Source organism: Malus sylvestris, chromosome 8, assembly GCF_916048215.2.
Source record: "Malus sylvestris chromosome 8, drMalSylv7.2, whole genome shotgun sequence".
NCBI classification, from domain to species: domain Eukaryota; kingdom Viridiplantae; phylum Streptophyta; class Magnoliopsida; order Rosales; family Rosaceae; genus Malus; species Malus sylvestris.
This window is the reverse complement of record NC_062267.1, coordinates 10,774,044-10,796,204: the sequence shown is the minus strand read 5'-3', so window position 1 is coordinate 10,796,204 and position 22,161 is coordinate 10,774,044. Positions and strand designations below refer to the sequence as shown.

General features: G+C 37.8%; 3 protein-coding genes across 5 annotated transcripts; 2 read left to right on the top strand and 1 right to left on the bottom strand.

The window, feature by feature from the left end:
* Nucleotides 1-1,412: 1,412 nt before the first annotated feature.
* LOC126631803 (uncharacterized) lies at nucleotides 1,413-3,238 on the bottom strand. Of its 3 annotated transcripts, none has more exons than XM_050301949.1 (4): nucleotides 3,060-3,238; nucleotides 2,870-2,923; nucleotides 1,892-2,042; nucleotides 1,413-1,801 (listed from the first exon to the last, which is right to left on the bottom strand). In XM_050301949.1, exons 1-4 carry the CDS (start codon nucleotides 3,143-3,145, stop codon nucleotides 1,508-1,510), a joined length of 585 nt encoding a protein of 194 aa, XP_050157906.1. In that variant the 5' UTR covers nucleotides 3,146-3,238; the 3' UTR covers nucleotides 1,413-1,507. The 3 variants fall into 3 exon arrangements, with proteins under 3 accessions (XP_050157906.1, XP_050157908.1, XP_050157907.1); XM_050301951.1 differs by having other exon boundaries at nucleotides 1,896-2,042; XM_050301950.1 differs by lacking the exons at nucleotides 2,870-2,923; nucleotides 3,060-3,238 and adding an exon at nucleotides 2,163-2,332 and having other exon boundaries at nucleotides 1,896-2,042.
* A 711-nt stretch (nucleotides 3,239-3,949) lies between these two features.
* LOC126631801 (glycosyltransferase family protein 64 C3-like) lies at nucleotides 3,950-6,193 on the top strand. The gene is made up of 2 exons (XM_050301948.1): nucleotides 3,950-4,097; nucleotides 4,307-6,193. The coding sequence occupies exon 2, from the start codon at nucleotides 4,404-4,406 to the stop codon at nucleotides 5,427-5,429; it is 1,026 nt and encodes a 341-aa protein (XP_050157905.1). The 5' UTR covers nucleotides 3,950-4,097; nucleotides 4,307-4,403; the 3' UTR covers nucleotides 5,430-6,193.
* Nucleotides 6,194-15,848: 9,655 nt separating this feature from the next.
* LOC126631800 (basic leucine zipper 9-like) lies at nucleotides 15,849-19,112 on the top strand. The gene is made up of 6 exons (XM_050301947.1): nucleotides 15,849-16,190; nucleotides 17,205-17,325; nucleotides 17,475-17,637; nucleotides 17,845-17,920; nucleotides 18,109-18,234; nucleotides 18,605-19,112. Exons 1-6 carry the CDS (start codon nucleotides 15,927-15,929, stop codon nucleotides 18,893-18,895), a joined length of 1,041 nt encoding a protein of 346 aa, XP_050157904.1. The 5' UTR covers nucleotides 15,849-15,926; the 3' UTR covers nucleotides 18,896-19,112.
* Nucleotides 19,113-22,161: the final 3,049 nt, after the last annotated feature.

The following is a 22,161-nucleotide window of genomic DNA, read 5'->3' as shown; positions in this document are numbered from 1 at the left end:
TTGGGGTTGAAGTAGTTGTTCATCAGATTGGCATGCGTCATTGCTCTGTTTCATGGTTTGTAAGAGTGACCAACAACATAGCCACCCCATTGAGGTTGTTCCTCAGTTGGCTGACACACCATGGCTGCTACTCTGTTTTGTTTGTTGCGCCTTGCTTGAACTTCTTCATCAGGCTCCTTATCTTCTCATCTCATTTGCGCCCATTTTTCTTCCAATTTGGAATTGGATGAGGACCTCTAGTTGGAATTCAAAGAAGATCCAAAGTTGGAATTCATTGCAAACTTGAAGTGAAAGAGATTGAATTGAAATAGATTGAATTTAAAGTTGTGTGAATTATAGCCCAATATCCATCCTATTTATAGCCAAAAAAAAAATTCAAATCCAACAGCTAGCTGACATCACTTAGCTGTTGGATTTGAATTTAAGTTGTAGTAAAAAAAAATTAATAATAAATTATGTTTGGCCCTCGGTTGGAGACGATTTTTTGTGATAGAGCTAAAACGAGCCCTATTGCCCTTTGGCCCTCGGTTGAAGATGGAGACAAATATGGTCCTGTACTGTTCTTTAAAATATTAATTTCTTGGAGAGCCAGAAGGTTAAAACGTGTCCTCTGGCCAGCCTTCGATTGAAGATGGCTTTAGTCTTTGAGCACCCCACTTCTCCACTTCTCCTTCTGCAAGTAGTTTTTCATTTTTATTGTTTGGTTTCATTGTCAAGCTTTTAGCTTTGCAATTGAAGCATTTATGTAATGTCTTTTTTTTTAAGTTTGATTTCATCACAATTCTTGATTTTGTTTATATGAGTTTATAGCTTGTTTTGTTAATGTTTTAATATTTATTAACCTTTTTCCTTTTCATTTGGTCTCAGGGAAGAGATCAAGTCAGTCCTCTGCCCCCAGCCTATCGTCACTCTTTCCCCAACGTTGCTTTGCCGCCATGACTTTTATCATTGAAACAGAAGCCTCAACTGAATCGGACGACGAAAGTACAGAGTGTCTATTGGGAATAAATCTCACATTGATGAAACAAGGGACCTTGCATGAACGGCCTTGCCAGCACCAGTCACGTAATGAGCCTATCCTACCAGGGTTCCATTGGAGTCCAGCCAATGGTAACCCCCGACAAGAACATCCAAGGCTCCCATGCAACCATATGGTTGGGGTACCATCTAAGTTGTTCTCGCCTGAACAAGTTGACAACTACAAGTAACTGTTAAAAACAGCTCAAAACAAAAGGATGGGACACACATCAGATCTTTCCCGCCGTATAATGCCTCATGTCTTCCATTACTTCTCAATCCTTATGGCGACAGAGGAGTCCATTGCAGGACGAGGCTAGGTACTAGCTGGGACGATTTTATTTGTAATCATAAAAAACTGTGATCCACACAGGTACGATATATGCAGAACCAACTTGAAAGGAAAACATAATTCACCATTAATTAAACTATGTAGCATCCTGAGAAGTCATTACACAGCAGACTAACAAACACAATTATCATTTTTCATTCATGGAATGTATAATTCCTGATATATAGTGGCCCAGACGAGGACGAAAAAGGCTTTCAAGCCGAAACAACAGAGAAACAACACAACATTACGACCGGCGTGTTTCCACTTTTGAAGAGTTGCGAACTTTTCATCTTCATCTTCATCTTCACCAGCCTCCAAATTCATTCCATGTAGGGCCGCCTTAATCCTTCGGAGCTGTCTTTTTAGCTTCTTCAAATCATACAGGGTCCGATCATATTTCGGTTTGGTGTTATCGTAGGCGAACCCCTTCTTATAAATCATCACCAGAACCTGTACCGATAGCAAAAGATCAATAGTTAGCATGAGCTTAAAGTTCACTATAAACTTGCTAATGAACCCACGCAAAATTAACAGTTGCACCCACATGTAAAAAAGGTTCAAATTCATAGCGGATGCTAGAAGACGGGTGAGATCCAAATCTTGGCTGCCAGTCTCCATTTCCACCTCCCTGATTTTGTTCTTGAAACGCTTCTTTAACTCCCTGAGGATGATGTTCGGATCCATGGTGTTCCTAAAAATACAAAAAAAGATTGAAACGTTTAACCAAAAAATCCATATTGGCATAGAACAGTTAATTAACAACAGTTGCGATGCATGCACCTATAAAAACAACAACAAAGTATTATCCTACCAAGTGGTGTCGGATTGATGCATGCATTGACATTGATGTTTATAGTCCAAAGCAATCACATTCTCAATGCTTTACAAATCGAAAGCTGCGTACATATGATTCACAACAGGGGAAGTTGAAATAATAAGATCAAAGAAGTGCTGTTGAAATTCTTGATTTGATGGGTAGAAATAGAATCCTTGGTTGAAATACAGCAATGGCGATTTCGATTTGGTTTTTTTCTAGAGTTTTAAACTATAGGTATACGAAAAACCCATCAAGTAAAAAAGTCGTACAACATTAAGATGCAACTCTAAAAGATTATGGTCACAAAACTCGAAAAAAAGTCATACAAATTTACATAACATAATGCACAGCCAAAAACACTTCAACATCAATAAAATAGACAATTTACAAAATAAAAACGTTAAGCGCCTCACGGCTATGTTATAATAGATTCGAACATTTGCCTCGGATCAACTTCCATATCATAATTGCTCTAGTGAATGATAAGTCTGGTTGTTCTCTTCGTTATAGTATATTTGATCTTGTTCTTAACAGTGAATAACTAAAGAAAATGGATAGATGGGAGATGGAAGAGAAAAAAAAAACAAATCTAAACATCTCTGGGTGCAACTATTCACCCAAAAAAAAAGTTAGAATTATGCATGAATAAAAAATCAAATTAAAAGTTAAAAAAAAAAATTGAAGCTTGGCGGGAGCTTTACCAGTGTCGACTCGCCACCGTGAGCGGCGGAGACCACCTCAGCCGCCAATAACAACTGAAATGGGAAAATCAGTAAAAGAAATCAACTTACAAGTCGAATTATGCCAACAAATTCAAACAATTCAAAACCCAAAACAAAATTTAGAAGGAAAAAAATCACAGATATGAATAACCCAAATAAAAATAAATACCTGGAGTGGGTTGGGGAGAAGTGGGTTTGCTCTGCTAGGGCAAATGGGGGATTATCAGTAGTCGCAAATCGCAATGGTCTCTTCATTTCCCGCTGAAATAAGCACACTTCCACCAAAATAGGGCCTCTTTTTCTTATTTCTCCTGTTTTTGTCGCATTCCTCTCTTATGAATTATGATCGGCTCTATTCTACTTATTACACGCGAACACTCTACTATCCCCCGAATTACACTACAAAATCCCTATTGACAACTGATTTACACAAAGCCTTATATTGAGAACTGAAATTACTTATATGACATGAATATACTGCTACAGTAATGTTTTGCATTAAAATAAATGTGTAAATTTTTATCCATACATCTTTATTTTATTGGTATAGGATCCCAATATGACAATGTACCTGTGTCATTTAAGTGGACGTCACTAAGAACTGATTTACACATAAAGTGAGGTGAGTTTTAGTTTTCCTTTATTTTTGATCATCCAATTGAAAAAATTAATCAAAAACGGCAAGCATGATTAAACATTTAGGGCTATCAAAAAATTTTCCCATGGGCCCAACTATAATAATTTCCATTTTAATCACTTCTCAAACCCTAATTAGTTACTAGCTTAGGATGATTTAATGTTGATTTTCCCAAAACCGCACTTTGAGTTACGCGCGCCTTTTTCGAAAGAGGTATACTCAAAACGACAACGTCCAGCTGTAGTTTTAGGAACCGGATCCCCAAAAACTGAGCAGCTTGAGAAATCAATCAGGATCCTTGAAATTTAATCCAACGGTTACAATTAAGAAACTCTTTTTTTTAACCGTTGGATTAAATTTCAACGGTCCAGAATCATTTCTCAGGCTGCTCAGGTTTTTTGGGATCCGAAAAGGATCTGGTTCGTAGTTTTAAACATTATAATTTTTTTTTAATAATAATAAAACTGTGCATTTCAAATCTGACGGAACTGATGCCCAAATCGATATTCCCTTCTCCATCGCAAACCTTGATTCCTCTGCGTCGATTCAATTCTCCACCTTCGATTCCAGGTACCGCCATCTCCAATCTCATATTTTGATTTGTTAGCTTGATTACAATTTGCGAGTATAAATTTAAATTTAATTTTATGTTTTCTTCGATTTGTTTGTTGCTGTTGAGATGAAATTTATTGGAAAGAATAAGAATGCGATTTGTTTCGGTGAATTTTGTTTGTGCGTGTGACTGATAATCTTGTTTTTTTTAATCTTTTCACAAACAGGGAGTTTTTGTATTCGAGAATGTTCCGAAATCGAAAGGGTTAGGGTTTTGTTAATGCATAAGTTCTTATGAGTTAGAAAAACAAGGAGGCACTAGAGATGATGAATTCATGTCCAACTATCTTTGTAATTCTCATGTTTTTAGTCATCTTGAGCTCTGGGGGTGTTCATGTGCTATCTGTTCGTACACTTTCGACTGATCCTTGCAACCCCAAAGCCCAACAGGACCCGCAAAATCTCATTTCTGACCAGCTAACCGTACTCATCAATGGCTACTCCGAGTCTCGCATCCCTCTCCTTCAATCCATCGTCTCCACGTATGCGGCCTCGTCTTTGGTTTCATACATTCTTGTGCTTTGGGGAAACCCTTCCACCCCATCCCAGACCTTGTCCCAACTGGCTCGCAATCTCACAGACTCCTCCTTTGGATTTGGTGGCATCTCTGTAATCCGCCAAGCATCTGACAGCCTCAATAATCGGTTCCTCCCCAGGCCCGAAATTAAGACCCGAGCAGTCTTGGTCTGTGATGATGATGTTGAAGTTGACCCGAAATCCTTCGAATTTGCATTTAAAATGTGGGGATCAAACCCGGATCGGCTGGTTGGGTTCTTTGTCAGGTCACATGACATAGATTTGTCAAGGAAAGAGTGGATCTACACTGTTCATCCAGACAAGTACTCTATCATGCTCACCAAGTTTATGCTTTTGAAAAGCGAGTATTTGTTTCGGTACAGCTGTGCAGGAGGACCGGTGATGGCCAGCATGAGGAAGATCGTGGATAGGATGCAAAACTGCGAGGACATATTGATGAATTTTGTGGCAGCGGATGAGGTTAATGCAGGGCCTATATTGGTCGGAGCCGAAAGGGTTAGGGATTGGGGGGATGCGCGCAATGATCATGATGATGGTGATGCACGACGAGGATTGATTGGGGAGGTTGCACAGGTGGGATTGAGTAGTAGGAAAACAAAGCATAGGAAGAGGAGAGGGGAGTGTATAGGTGAGTTTCATAGGGTGCTGGGGAGAATGCCTTTGAGGTTCAGTTATGGGAAGGTTGTCAACTCCGTTGGCGAACAAGGGCTGTGTCAAAAAGGAGGGAAATTGGTGTTTTGTGATCAATCATAGTTGTTTTTCTGGAAGAACAGAAATTTTCAAATATTAGAAGGATTGAAATCTCATAGTCTTAAGTTTTATGGTGTAGCACCCTGGACCCATTTCAGAATCGGTGGACTTTTGAAAGAAGGCGCTCCAGCTGGTAAAAAGATGCTGCCATAGCACTCTTCAGTCTTGCAGTTTACAATGCTAACAAGGTCAGGTTGTGTTTGTCGAGGAAATTCCTCTACTTATTGCGCTGTTGATGGATAACAAGGCAGGCGTTATCGACAATGCCTTGCCAGTGCTTGCTCGAAGAGTTGGAGGAGATTGAAAAGAGCAGTATTTTAGTGCCTATTCTTTGTCATCTTTTCTCGAAGAGGGCAGGAAAATTCGATCACTCTTCCGTGGAGACTGCAAAGCTTGGCTGCTGATGGATCCTTTGAAACTCGAAGAAAAGCTGATGCACTGCTTAGATTACTCAACCGGTGCTGCTTTCAATGTCAGAATCAGATTGGTTGACAGTGCAAGAATGTTCTTAGTTTGTTTGATTCAGCACAGAAATGAAAGTGGGGTTGATTTATTAGAAAGCAATTCCATAAATGAAAGTTGATATTCTTTTCCGTATGCGGTGGGCTTGGGCCTGGAAGAGTAAAGCTACTTCTGCAACGTTGGTGCTGTTTGATCCAATTGAATGGATTGGGCTGCCTCGTTAAAAAGGATCATCCTAGCCATGTATATGCCAATTGTTTCACCGATTTACGTGACATAAGTAACCAACTAGCTCTTTTGTCTAATCATGTTTTCAGTTTTAATACTGAAATAAGTCTCAAGTTCGGTAACCTGGTTACCGGCTGCCGGCATTTTTGTTTCATCTCGACCTTTAAAATTTCAAAGCTTAATTTTGATTCTCATTTTAATTAACGATCTAACCGCTAAAAATCTCAGAGTATAAGATATTTTGGAGCATACTAAAAAATCCTCAAAATGCAAACCTAATGCATGAATCAAAACTAGGATTGGCTATGAATTGTTGGTAGAACGCAATCAGCAAATCGCACGATTCCAGGAATATGCTTGCCAGGAAGCAACCAAATTCGGAGTCAATCAAACACCTTGCGCCAACTAGCCTTTCTACTTCACGAAACCCTACTGGTTGGGCTTCGGCGGCTCGGCTTCCGGTGGAGCGCCCGTTAAGTCATGCATCAACATTTGAAACCCTATATGTTTAAGGAACGAGAAAAAACTGTTGTGTCGTAGGGGTATATCTCTTGTATCTAGTAACACTCAATTAGGTGAGTTGAGTATTGTAGAGATAGTGGGATATTGTTGGCCGCTTGCAATTTATGCATGCATGCTCTTTTCTCTATGAACTTGTTTGACGACTCTTTAAATTTGAGTATGGCAGTTTAACCAGTTAGCTAGCTTGTAAGGGCATTCTCATAAAGGGTAAGGCTTTGTGCATTGGTAGTTGCACTTATGTGAGTTCTAATAGTAACCAAAATATAGTTTTAGCTAGTCAGACTGCAGTACTCAAGTTTCTCTTCCTTCAAACACCTATAGAAATGGATGGTAATGATGGGCTAAGTGCACACTTACTCAGAAAAAAGGAATACATTAAAGGATAATGAAATGGAGCTGTAAATAATTGAAGGGCCATTACTATTAATGTGAAGAAAGTAGAAATCAAGAAACCCTAGGACTCGAACGATTCAAACAAACAAAAAAGGTGCCCTGCCCCTAAGCCCTAAGGGAATCCAATGATAAGAACTCAAAAGAAACCTTGTAGTGTGAGAAAGACATTACTACCACAAGTAGAGTGTAGAAATTAAGTCCATTTTTGGTATAGAAAATTTAGTCCAACATTTCACTGTCATGAAATCGAAAAGGATTAATTGTGGTAGTGGTCTTTGAACTTTACCCTTAGTTTAATTTTAGACCATGAACTCTTATATTTGTTTCTTTTGTTCTCGAACTTAACAATGTGTTGAACCATTGGTCATTTTTATTAATGTTGTCTATTTTTTGGTTGAATTTAGGGATATAATAGGAATTTCATCCCACATCACTAAAATTGAATTAAAAAATGAGAAATGAGAAAGAAAAAAAAAACCTAAATTTTTTTGTGTTAGAATATTGAATACATACGAATTCTTTTTGGTAGTTTAATATGTGATTTCTTAGTTGTTTGAGTTCAGTCACAGTTTGATCTCCTACCAACTTTGAAATCACATTGCCTAATATTTACAAGTTGCTAAATTCTAACAATTTTAATTCTGTAATTTTATAGTTCAAATTTAATTTTGTTATAAGTTTTTTGAACAAACAATATTATCTACATTAAGGGGGTGAGAGAATGGGCTAAGCCTCATAATGGGCCCAATATGTAAACACGAATTTTCTGCAACAAATGAGACAAGAACACGTGTACAAAATAAATGTATTTTATTAATGTAGGTTTAAGGTTACATTAAGGTTACAATCTGTGTGTACAATTTGAATCCTCTGATTCGATCACCAAAATACAAAGTGTGTATGTAGGAGGTTGTTGATCCAAGGGTCGTGATGTCTTGATCTCGAATGAACGGATGCCGCAAGAGTTTGTCTTGTGGCGATGGAAGAATCGGCGCATGTAGTGATGCTTGATGATTCTTAACGACTTTGATGAAGAATGCAGAGAATTTTCTGAGTGTTCTTGAATGTTAGAGTATTTAGAAATTTGGGAGTTTCATAGGCTTGAGAGCTTCAGTGTATGGGTGTGAGAAGCTAGCAATAATGTGGTTCAAATTCGTTGATGAGAATCGAATATAAGACCTCTCACTTACCAGTGAAGTGAAATACCACTAGACTGTAGTATTAAGTAGCTATTGCTAGCTTCTCACACCTAGACATTGAACTATAAATAAAATTCATGGACTATTGCTACAATTAAACCAACGAAAAACTTGTGATGTTTTCCTTTCGGCCACTTGGTCATTTTTATGCAAGAAATTAGACTACTTTTTCATGGTGGTTCAGACGTGGGGGCTTTTCTGATAGTTCCCCTTCGAAAAAAGTTAGGCATTACCTGGTCTTAAATAAGAGTAATAAGGCCATGAAAACGAAAAATCCAAAGCTAATTGCTTTTAAAGGAAAAAAAAAACTCAAAAGAAAGTGAAGGAGAAAACCCTCCTTTTAAGCAAGGCATGCAAAGCATCCATCAGCATCTTTGTTTTTGGAAAGTGCTATCCATAAACTCACTTTTATGTCTTGCACTAAATTTTTTATCATTGATTTTTTTTTCAATTCATTTAATCTGATTGTTGAAAATTAAAAAGAGTGTTTGAGAAATAAAAATTAATATGTGGATATCACTACCCTTATTTTTATGTTGGCGCTTTTCCAAATCAAGCTTCCCTCATTGCTTTGCCGCACTTAAAAAAAAAAACTTAGAGATCCACTCTATTTACCTAAACAAGCCACTAACCCTAGCTATATGCTTTGCCTATCAAGGCATTAATTTAATTTATAGCTTTTGCATATAAGATGGAAGACTACATAGTGTGATCTTTTGTTGGTTTTTGACTGCATTTCATTGGTGACCACCTTAGTTTAAAGCTTATCCAAATTGATTGAAGAACATAGAGAGTCCTTGCTTGATTATACTCTATAATTCAAACTTTAGATCCATGAAATTACAAGGAAACTTTATGAAATATGATAAGGGCATATGCCACTATCATTTCCATATTGGCTCCAACGCCAAGGGCATAAAGAAACACTTGGTCCATCTATAATAATTGTCTTCAATAGACTTGTCTTTAATATATTAGTCGCTTACACATCCGTAAATAATTGTAGCTTATTTGTAGTGCATTGACAACTTACAATCTTACAGTCGTTACAACTTACAACTACATGAATGACTGATGTTAGTATTGCTTAAAGCAACATCAAACTTCTGAGATCCACCAGCTGAATAGGGAGGATATGACGTATAATCTCCAGGATACTGAGGATACCCACTCTGTTGATATGGGTCATGTGGGTGCTGATACTGCCCTACAAAATAAGGAGCTACATCCCCTGGTAATGATAAGCACATCCACGACCCGTTTGGCCATAATTACTAGATCCTTGAACTTGCTGAATCGACACTGGTGGTGGTAAAGAAGGTTGTTGGGGCCTCTACTGATTCTGGGGACAATGCATAGCCCTATGCCCCATTTGACCACAAGTATAGCATCCGCTACTGCCTCGCCTACGCTCTCCAAAGTGCCAATTATTACACCTACGACATAAAAGGTGCACATGTGCCACCAGAATCTCTCTGCCTCTGAAAACGAGGACCCCCAGAAAATCTACCACCTCTCTTCTGACCAGTGGAGCTCATACCTCCACTAGAAGAACTGGAACTAGTTCCACATCTCTTAAAACTCTGAGTCTTGTGAGGTCCCAAAGATGATTAACCTTTCCCTTTATCATTTTTCTTCTGATTTGCATCATTTTGTTCCTCCTCACTATCACTAGGCATATTTTCTGAATCTTCAATTCACAGCAGAACCTCATAAAACTCTTGGTAAGTAGCACAGGAAGATGTGGTCGCCATCGAACGCCACTTCTTTTTAGTACCCAATCTAAAGTGATGAAGCATCTCAACCGGATTAGCAGCAACCTCCGGGTGATAGCGAGATAAGTTAGTAAACCTCCTGTAGTACTCATTAGCCGTCATCTTCCCTTGTTTCAAATTTGTAAACTCTTGTTTCTTGCGATCTATATACTCTGCAGGAATGAATCTTTTTTGAAATAGCTGCTTAAAATTTTCCCAATCAGCAGCTTCCTCTGGTGACAACTGATAAGACTACTATCTCCACCCGGATGCAGGCTGCTCACCTAAAAACTAGGTAGTCGTCTCAATCCACCTATCCTCTGGAAGATTCCCCTGCATATGCATCAAACGGAAATTCTTCTCAAGATGATTAAGCCATTTCTCTGCTCCTTCAGACCCTTCATTACCCATGAAATGATTCAACTTCAAATTATATACAGTGTCCAGAGAAGTCCTTTGGGGAGGACGAAGCGAAGACTGAATAGCATTAGCTATAGCTTAACCTAACTGAGCAATATCAAGGAAACTAGGCTCAACTGAAGGACGTGGCTCTCTACGAGGCGGCATAATTCTGATAGAAGAAACCAAAATAATTATAATATTCACAAAATATGTAGGATTGCCAAACCTAAGCTCCGATACCAAAATGATACACCTCGACCTAGATCGAGGCATGATGGTCGTTACGTGAGGGTGACATAGCCATATGCACAGTGTGGAAGCAATAAAGATATAAAGAAATGCGAATAAATAAAAACCAAACTAACTAGAGCATTAGATAAGATAAGATGCAAGTGTGATATTAAGTGTGAGTTCACAATCAGAGCATAAGTAGCCTAAGTGCAATCCAGTAGGACGAATACTAATTATACAACACCAAGGTAATCCTACATGAGTGATAATCTGTCAGAGATGCCGTGAATTCCTTGTAAGCCACCAATAAGCACTCCTAACTAGAACCTGGAGAGGCGCAAAACAGAAAGTGTGAGTGGGCAAAAACAAAGCTTTTCAAAACCATTTCATTTATCAAAAGTTCTAACCCCTCGCCGTAAAACCTGTATAAGTTCCCAGAAAATAGAATATATATATATATACATATCTCAAAACCATTCTCAGAAAACGATATTCATAAGTAGGCCATGCCAAATATCTGAAAATAACAGAATAAGTAACTCAGGTGAAATAACATATCAGCCGGATCTACCTAAAGTGGCATGTATGGCTGAATTTATAACTCAACAAGTACGCCTGCACACGAGTCGGAACCACCTAAAGTGGTCTGTACAACAGGACTGGGTGTAAATAAATACGCTCTAATGCTACGATCACGTGAAGACTGTGCGAATAATCGCGGGTCACCTATGAGTCGGAACCACCTATAGTGGTCTGTACGACATGACTGTGCACCTAACTTGGATCCAAGGTGAGTGTGCGGTGCGGGAGGTGAACATCACGTGAAGGCTTGTGCCCTGGCCACGGGCGGGAGCACTAACACCGGGGTGCAGGTTTATAAACTCTCAACACATTTCACATAATCATCAATTCAAATATAAACTGTCTACAACTTACCTGGTACTTACATGAGTGTCCACAACGTCAAATCACATTTATGCATGCTATACTAATTCATAATCTAAGTATAAATCAATAGGCATAGCATTTCAAAACATAATTTCATTTAAACACATTTTCTAGGAAAAATACCAAGTATATAAGTATATACTGAAAACCAAAAGCCCACTCACTGATATGTGGAAGGGTTGTAACCCCCGAGCCTTACTTGACTGCGCTCGTCCTCAGGATAGGTCTCACCTATATGTGAAACAACTATATAAACGTTATTTTAAAGAGTATACACAAAACTAGGTAATAACTTCTCATACATAGCTCAATTGGGGTATTTGAATATTCCACCATGACCTACTCCACCTCAGGAACAACCTCATATTTTTAGAAAAAATTTCCCAGCACCCACGCGCCCTTACGCGTAGGCACGTGCTTGGCACACTGACGAATTCCCTAACGGCATTAAGGAATATTCTGTTAAAAATCGGCATATACTGTTAAAGATACCTTACGCCGTTAGGATATTCCGTCAACTTTGACGGAATATTCTCCTCCTTCTTCCTTGGTTCGCCGGAGTCCGCCGTCGGTGCGGCTGTTATCGCTGGAAACTGGAAAAATCTTTAAACTTCAATATCTCATCCAATGCTTAACCAAATTTGATGAAATTTGTACCAAACTGAAGCTTACAACGAGTAGAACACATTCTTACCACTTTGGGGGACCTAAATTCAACAGAAACTCGCCGGAAAAACTCGAGGAAACCGGCCAAACCTTGCAACTATATAAACCTGAGTGTTCTTACGTCAAAACCACTCCAAAATTGATCCAACGTGCTAGAAAAGCAAGAATAATACCTTCTTAGGTCTCAAAACAACTTAAAACCTTCGTAATCACGTCAGAGGAAAAATCACCCCTCACTGGAGTTCGGATATATCGATTTCTACAGGTCCCTTCCTCAAACAAAAGGTACGACTCTGCTCCTAAGCTTACAAGGAGTTCAAAAACGTCCTCATCTAGCTCGATCCATTAGTGATTAAGCTAGTTGGGAGGTTGACCGTACGTATTGTACGGACAATAGAAGGAAATCGAGAAGGGGAGAGAGAGAGAGAGTCAACGGGATTGGTTGGTGTGTGTGGTCCAGATTTGTCACCCCACAAACCACAAAACACTAAAACAAATTTTAAGTTTCCTATTGGGTCCCAAAAACTCAGGAAATGGATTTAATTGGTCCAAATACTAAGCTCATTCCACGCAACACAACTCAACATTTAAGGGTAATTTAGTCAATTCACACCATCGATAAAATATATTTCGGGAGGGGCTGTCACATTTTTGGTATAGAAAATTTAGTCCAATATTTCACTTTCATTAAAGAAATTAATTGTAGCAATGGTCTCTGAATTTTACCCTTAGTTTAATTTTAGTCCCTAAATTCTCATATTAATTTCTTTGGTCCTTGAACTTAACAATGTGACAATTTGTCATTTTCACTAACGTCATCTATCTTTTGGTTAAATTTACGAGTATATTAGTAACTTCATCCCACATCACAAAAAATCAATTAAAAAATGAGAAATGAGAAAGGAAAAAAAAAAAAAAAAACCTAAACGAACCAGATTTTTTTGTGTTAGAAAATTGAATACGTACAATTTTTTTTTCCATAGTCTAATTTTTGATTTTTTTTAATTGTTTAAGTTCAGCCACAGTTCGATCTCCTACCAACTTCGAAATCACATTGTCTAATATTTACAAGTTGCTAAAATCTAACCATTTTAATTCTTTATTTTATAGTTCTAATGTCATTTTGTTTTAACTTTTAGATATTAATGTATAAATTTTCATTTTTTTAGCCTTTTTTTTTGTGAAGTTTTAAGTTGAAGTTCCTTTTATATCCCTAGATTTAATGGGAAAAAAAGAGCATTCGTGAAAATCACCAAAGGTACAAAACATTGTTAAATTCGAAAAACTAGAGAAACTAACATAAAAATTCAAAAACTAAATTAAACTGGAGATAAAATTCACAGACTATTGCTACAATTAAACCATTCGAAAACTTGTGATGTTTTTCTTTTTGGCCACTTGGTCATTTTTATATTTGCAAGAATTTAGACTACTTTTTCGTGGTGATTCTGACGTGGGGGCTTTTCTGATTCGCCTTGAAAAAAAGTTAGGTATTACCTGGTCTTAAATAAGAGTAAATAAAGCCATGAAAAAGCAAAATCCAAAGCTAATTTCTTTAAAAAACAAGGAAAACTCAAAAGAAAGTGGAGGAGAAAACCCTCCTTTTAAGCAAGGCATGCAAAGCATCCATGTCTTTAGAAAGTGCTATTCACACATTCATTTTTACGTTGTACACATACTTAATAATTTTTTGGCATTGATCTTTTTCAATTTATTCATTACGACAGTTGAAAATTGAGAGAAACTTGTGAGAAATAAAAGAGGTTTGTGGATATCACTACACTTATTCTTTAGGTCGGTGCTTGCCCAAATCAAGCTTCCCTCATTGCTTTTCCACACTTAAAAAAAGTCCTTAGAGATCCACTCTATTTACCTAAACAAACCATTCAACCCTAGCTATATGCTTTGCCTTCAAGGCATTAATTTAATTTAATTTATATGTTTTGCACATAAAGATGGAAGATTACATAGTGTGATCTTTTGTTGGTTTTTTGACTGCATTACACTTAGCCCATCTATAAGAATATCTTTAACACACTTGTCTTTAATATATTAGTCACTTACACATCCGTAAAAAATTGTGGCCCATTCGTAATGCATTGATGACTTACAGCCGTTACAAACATATGAATAACTGATGCTAGTATCGCTTAAAGCAATATCATACTGCTAATGATATGCACTAGCTAGTGTTGTGATTAAAGAGTATGATGTAAGGTCCCGTTTGGTGGGCCAGATGGGATATGTTGTGATCAATTAAAATGGACTTAAGTTTCGTTTATTGTTTGGTGTGTCAAAATGTGAGACGGACATGACTGAACATGATGGGTTATAAATCCACAATAAAGTGGGTTATTTAACCTATCCTTGTATTTGAGTTACAAGTCTTGTTTTACAAGCGTCTGCCAATCTAATCCTGTCTCTAAGGCTCAATCTCATTCAGCCCACCTAAGGAACTCTAAAAGGCTAGGTTGTGTGGACTTAGCATCACCATTTAAAAAAATTATTATTATTATTCATAGTTCTAGCTCCTCACTACTTGAAAGCATGTCAAATTACTATTGACAAGGACCTATCAAATAAGAAGAGCCAAGTCTATAGAAGGACATCATCAAATATAGCCTTATAGTGAAAATGGTTGAATAAATTAGTTAGACCTTCCATTACACATATAAGGACCAATAATTCACTATAACAATTCTATTAGGTAACCTATTTAAATATGTGGCCCCAAATAATCTTGCATCTAATTTCATCTTTGATTTTACATGCCATTTTGTACTTATGAATATTAAACAGTTTAATCATGTCACACATTAAGTACGTATGCGTTCGGATTGACTGATCGTTTCGTGTTCGTGTCAAAACGAACATATTGATAATCTCATTTTAGAATTTAACATGTCATTCTGTTTTGATATGCTATTTTGACAAACTTTATTTATCAAGGCCATACCCTAAAACATAGTTTGACATAAACAATAACTTTAAGTAATCTGAAAACATAACATAGAAACGTAAATAAACAATAAATTTGAGCAATTTGACAGCATAATATATGAAAATTGTAAAACATTTTGAACTAGCTCTTAGTATAAATATTTTGAGAAGTCTTAAGCTCAAATTACACTATTGAAAAAAAGAAAAGAATCAGACATAACTACTAAGTAAGCAATTGCCTTTGCCTAATCGATGTTTTCGTAAGCTTCATTCAAACAAATTTTTCGTCTTCTAACCAAAGAACCCAAAACCCTAACAATTAACAATTTAACCCATTAACATTATCGTTTGTCAAAAAAAAAAAAAAACTGAAAACCCTTCCAGATTCAGGTGGCCACCAAACAACCAACTTGTTTCGTGTCAGCATAATGATTCTTTTCAGATTCTAGAAATCAACGGTCCAGATCTTCATAAAATAAATAAAGTATTGCATTACTTGCACACGAAGATCCCGTCATGTGCATTTACCACAAAACCTACATCTCGCGCCATTTCGTACAATTCCCAAGGGCATTTCCGTAATCTAACCTACCACTAAACTTTAACTTCATCTGCCGCCCACTTTTTCCTTGCGTACTTTCCCGCATCCCATTTTTGCTATTTAAACCCACTCCCTCCGCTCTTATTCCCTCCCCCTTCTCTCTCCCCCCTCTCTCTCTGCGCTAATCCCACCGGAGGTAGCACGGAGATCCCAAATGGAGCAAAATCCGGCTTGCGATGTGTCGGTGCACTCCCAAACGGCGTCGTCTCCCTTCGAATTGAAGCGGGAGTTTTCTCTTGGCGAGGCCTTGGAGTACTTAATGGACAAGTCCATGATCGGTCAGGAGGGCGCTGATACTCAAGGGCACCAGGATGAAAAAATGGACGAATATTGGGCGAAGTACCGGAATTTAGCCAGTGCAGATGTATTTCCCGGCGATGTTTGCGCCGGCGACCTCAGCTTCGCTTTCAAAAATGAGGTTAGTCACGCTCGCTCTTTCTCACCTTCCGGGACTTTCGGACGCCGTAGTCCAGTGCCACGTCAACCAATGCAATTTGACATGTAAATTTTTTTGGAACAAATTTGACATGTTTATATATGTGGTTTTAATATTTTGACTCAAACGTCGTCGTAGTGGGGTCGAAAATGAAAGCATAATTATTTTGTTTAATTATTTCAAGAAAAAGGTGATGGTAGATTTGGTTAATTAATTAATTTTTCTTGGGTAATTAATCATACTTCAACTGGTAATTAATCATGCTCGAGGGGTTCCAGTTTAACAAGTCATTGGTGATGGGGAGGCTTATGTCAATTGTTTGTGAAACACATAGAATTCTAAATCCTAGAGATGTTTTATTTTTGGAAAAAAAAAATTATGGATTTACTTTCAGCACATAACAAAATATTTTCTATGGATAAGTTGATATTGTAATGTTATTTAGACGCTCAAAACTAATACACATAGGAATGCATTATCTAATACAAGTTGGGTGTGAAAAAAATTACCAATCTTATATTTGGACAATCGAGTTAGGTTAAGGTATGGAATAGTTAGTTGTCCATTCGCGTGAATAATTTCTGATTATATTATTAATACTCTATTTTGTAATCTTATTTAGTTTTCCATAATTAAGTTGGTTTCTTTGTGAGTGACTTTTTGAGACTCTACCTAAAGCTCATAGCAGCCATTACAAGACAAGCATAAAATGAAGTATCAAATTTTGATTTCTAGCTGCAGTCACTTGATTCACAAAGTGTATATATATGTATTGAATGAACGGTAGAGATTTAATCAGTTGGAATGAATGGTCCGGGCCGGGTACCCCTTTTATCTAATTTTTAGAACCGGCCCGCCTCGTTATTTACAAGGAACCGGCCCTGCCCGTCCCGTTTTGTATTTATAATTTTTGGACCCGCCCCGAACCACAGGATCCGCCCCGGCCTGCGGATCCAGGACCCGTTTGCCCACCCCTGATGTATTCCATATATGCAGGATATAATGGATGGGTTTTCAAGCTTTGGTGAACTGACAGAGACCCTACTCTGCACTCAAAATCTCACTCCAAAAAACTCCTGCATCTCGGCAACCATGGATTCCCAGTCATCGATTTGTGGTATGGTTTCAGAAAAACACGTCAAGCTTACACCTTTACGCTTGCTTGTCTTTGTTTTCATCACTTTTTTTATGCGTGCTATGTTTGTGTTTCGGGTGCCATTTGTTGCTTGTTGTGTGATTTAGTGGTTTTGATATATGGTTTATCAGTTGGCTGTCCAACATCGGCTGCTAAACCGATTGGCAGAGATAACCAAGCAAGAGGAGCCTACAGTGGCTCGTCCGGAGAACAATCCGATGAGGATGATTTTGAGATGGAATTTGGTCCATGTGGAGACAGCACAGACCCCCTCGATATAAAACGCATTAGAAGGTATTCCATATGGGAAACGATTCACGCCCCTTTTCTCCTCATGCATACTTTTTCTTATTGGCTTTTAGATTGAATATATCAAAAGGAAAATCGAGGGACAAAAAAACGAGGCTAAATTGCTTATCATATTATCGATATTCTATTGTTTCCATTCATTTAAAGGTGGGAATTGATCCAAAGCTGCATTACCTTGTCACCACCCTGCAGGATGGTCTCAAACAGGGAGTCTGCTAGGCGATCAAGAAGAAGAAAGCAAGCACATCTGGCGGAGCTCGAGTTGCAGGTATCAAATATTTTTGGTGGAGTCTTGACCAGAACAATGTTTAGTGTGCAGTGACTAGTGATTAATTGTTTTCCGCGTCAAGTTTATGATAATCCATTGAGTAACTTGAACTTGTCAAGTTTGTAATTATCCACTGAGTAATTTGAACAAAGTCTGATGCATAAGCTCTCTTCATGGTTTTATTTCAGGCTGAACAACTGAGACGAGAAAATTCAACCCTATGTATGCAGCTTACGGATGCTTCTCAACAGTTCCGTGACGCTGATACAAATAATAGAGTATTGAAATCGGACGTGGAAGCCTTGAAAGCCAAGGTATAAAATAACATCGGAGAGTGTTTAAACGCGAAACTATCAAAATGTTAGGCAAAGCAATCGTGACGGTGAACAAGATGATAAAAAGAAAACAGAAAAGAAGCAAACTTATAGAGGTTTAAAGAGGGTGAATAGACTCTGGAACAGAGCCTCTAATTTGCCTTGTGCTTGCAAGTGAGTGTAGTAGTACATATATAGCCAAACCATGACAATTTACTGACACGGCTATCAGCGATTAACGAATTCTATATCAAATTATAATACACAGAAAAAAAAAGTACTAATCATGGGTATGTATGCGTATTTAAAGACAACGTAACAGTTGTAAAACGTTAAGGGATGTCACTAAGGAATGATGATTTAATTTTAGGTGAAGCTAGCTGAAGATCTGGTTGCTCGGGTCTCGATAACCTCTAGTTTGAATCAAATTCTTCAAGGTCATCTAGGCACGCCGCAACCACTCAACCCTCACAATGTGCGCGGGGTAGCAGCACACGTCTCACCAACCATTACGGTTCACGGACAGGATGCTCCGTATGCTGGAATTGCAGTCTCTGGACAGAACGCAGGCCTTGGACTCGGAAATGCTGGTATGGCTAATAGCAATCTGAGTAACCTGATGATGAGCGATACTGTTAGCTGTGTCTCGGATATGTGGTGATAAAGTAAAACGATTGTAACGCCCGTAGCCCTGTCAATTGGATCGAATGGATCGAATATGTCTTATAATATGCTTTAGGCAGATCTCTAAGTAGTTCTAAGTGTCTCCTTTTTTCTTTCACTTTTCTTCTTTCATTTTTATGGTTTCCTAGCTTGTTCTCATGTAAAGTGTTGCATTTTAGTGAAGAAATTGGAATGTTTTAATTGCAACATGCAAATCTAACCATCCATTACATTGACGAACCTCATACACCAGTACATTATAGAATTTTCAATTATTTTCGATTTTGACGCACAAACTCCATAAGTCCACAGATTCTTCTTTCTTTTTGTTTCTGTATAATAATTGAGGTTGCAAAGAGGGAAGATCATGGTGCCAACTGTGTTATATAATTAAGGAAAATGCTTTTCCTTTTACTTGAGGAAGTGCCCACATGAAAGGCACAGAAACCGCGTTTTGTAGTTGAAACGTTTGGATCCATCCACATATGCTTGTCACCTCCTTAGTTAGCAAAGCACGCACATCCAGAGTTGCACGCTGCACTCAACTTAATGTCAAAGATTTTATATTCAAGCCCTGCTATGCTACAGGCATTCGTCTACGAGTCTGCAGGTGGTGATTTTTGACCGTGGATCACTAAATAATCCATATTTGATCAATAGTTAGAAATCGCATTTGATCTCATATTTGATCAACGGTCAAAAATCTCACGAATGATCAGCCTCATTTATATTATTCAGGCATTTGATCTCACATTTAATCAATGGTAAAAATCGCGCAAATGATCAACCTCGTTTATACTATTCGGGCATTTGATCCGATATTTAATTAATGGTAAAAAATCGCCTCCATGATCAACCTCATTTTTATTATTTAGGCATGATCCCATATCTAGTGGCGCTGACTTAAGTTAAGTAGTCCAACTGATGAAGTTTGATGTCATTTACAAAAATGTCAGACAATTCACTCTCTTTTTTTGGGTGTGCCTGCACTAAGGGAAGGTGCAAGGTTGCAACTATGCCAGTATAGCTGAATACTTGACAACGATTTATGGATAATTTAGTATTTTTATTTTCGATTATATATTGTTCTATCATCACTGCTAATAACACTCAATCTTATCGTAATCATAATTTGTTTGTGTAAAATTAATTGTTCACGCAAAATTATGTAATCGTGTAAGGGCACTTGTAGCTTCAGTGGTTCGATTCTCAACATTCCCTCTATATAAACCTCATGTCTTTGTTAGACAAAAGAAAGAAAAAAAAATGATTTCTTTATTTGAGGTTGAATGATTGAGATCACATTTGGTGGATTGGTTCACAAGACTGGCTAGTGATTTATCAAGAGAAAGCTTTGATTTGTTACTTGTGATTATTTGGAGCATTTGGAAGGAATGGAACTCGTTTTTATGGCAGGGAAAGGCACTTCAACCGTTGGAGTTGGTTTCCAAAGCACAAAGTTGGTTACAGGAATTCCAGCGATGGCATGGGAAGAATCAAACACGTAGCAGCAACAAACCAAAGAAATGGAAGAAACCGGAATTGGGCTGGGTAAAATGTAACTTTGATGCAGCCTGGGATGAACAACACAAGGTTGGTGGTGTTGGGGTGGTGATTCGAAATGAGAAGGGGGAGTTTATAGCAGCAAAAGGGACATAACACACTGCCATTTGTTCCCCGCAGCTGGCTAAGATGATGGCAGCAAGGGACCCGGCTGTGTTTGTCAAGGAGTGGCAATTCCCAGCTTTGGTTCTTGAAGGTGATGTTTTGTTTGTGATGGTAGGACTAAAAAATGGAGGAAGTGATGTCACCTCACATCTGGAAACATTCTAAATGACATGCGGTCAATTGTTCATTCATTGCCAAAGTGGAAGGGAGACGAACAAGGTGGCACACAGGCTAGCGCGTATGAGCTTGAGTTATGGTAATATTGTGACTGGGTTTGAGGAACCCCCTGATGTAATTCTTGATCTTCTCTTTGAGGATAGTAATTCCTAATTAATTATGTTGGTGCGGGACACTCTTTTTCCCTTCGACCGAGTTGAAAACCTCGGCAAGGTTTTTATAGAGGCCCTTTGTTAGCACCCTATCCTCATTGGTGTATGTATGCATTTCTTATTAATGAATATCGTACCTTTTCAAAAAAATAAAATAAAGAAAAATTAGGCTCCCATCCCTTATTTTCATATTACATTTATTGAAACCATATTGTTTTTCTATTTTAGATCAAGGTCCTTTGACTTATTCCATGTCATCATTTTAGTATTTAAAATATTACATGTCATCATAAATGAAATCTCATTTCTTTCTTCATTTAAGGAAAAATAAATTATATGAGTAAGTTTAAAACAAGGTTCTTCTTCCCTTGTGCACATTCAGAATCTACAACACCCCAAACCCAATTTTCTCCATTTTCTTCATTCCTGAATTGATCCAATGCATATATGTTGAATAAACCTATTGTGATTAAAATACAAATTAGCATCAATGGTTTTATTGGCTTGTGAGATTTGTGTGGCATAGGCAAGGCAATGCAGGCGTCGCTTTCTCAAGGAATTTGGTTGATTCAAATATGTAGAGACTGTAAAGTGAGCGGGCTATGTTAAAACTGTACCATTCTGAAGTTGTCTTCTTTTGTTCTTTTATTTTTGGGTAAATTACATAGTAGTCCCTCAGGTTTGAGGTCTATTGCAATCTTATACAACATTTTTAAAACATTTCACTTTCATACCTCAAGTACTATTTTATTTCAATTTCATACAACCGTTACATTTTCCATCCATGGATCTGTTAAATGTTGACGTGGCTGCCACATATATGCCACATGGCTGCCAAATGTCTACCACATGGCAAATAAAATAATTTTTTTAAAAAAACCTGCCATTTTTTTTTTCTCTCTCTTTCTTCTTCTTCTTCTGGGTTCGGTCCCTTTTTTTTCTTCTTCTTCTTTTTCTTCTTCTTCCTCCTCCTCCTCATCCTTCTCTTCTTCTTCTTCCTCCTTCTTCCTCTGGGTTGCAGGGGTTCGATCTTTTTTTTTTTTTTTTTCTCTTCTTCTTCTTCTTCCTCCTCTTCTTTCTTCTTCTCTTCTTCTTCTTCCTCCTTCTGGTTTGGTCCCTTCTTTTTTTTTTTCTTCTTCTTCTTCTTCTTCCTCCTCCTCCTCTTTCTTCTTCTCTTCCTCCTCTTTCTTCTTCTCTTATGAGTTCGGTCCCTTTTTTTTTTTCTTCTTCTTCTTCTTCTTCCTCCTCCTCCTCTTTCTTCTTCTCT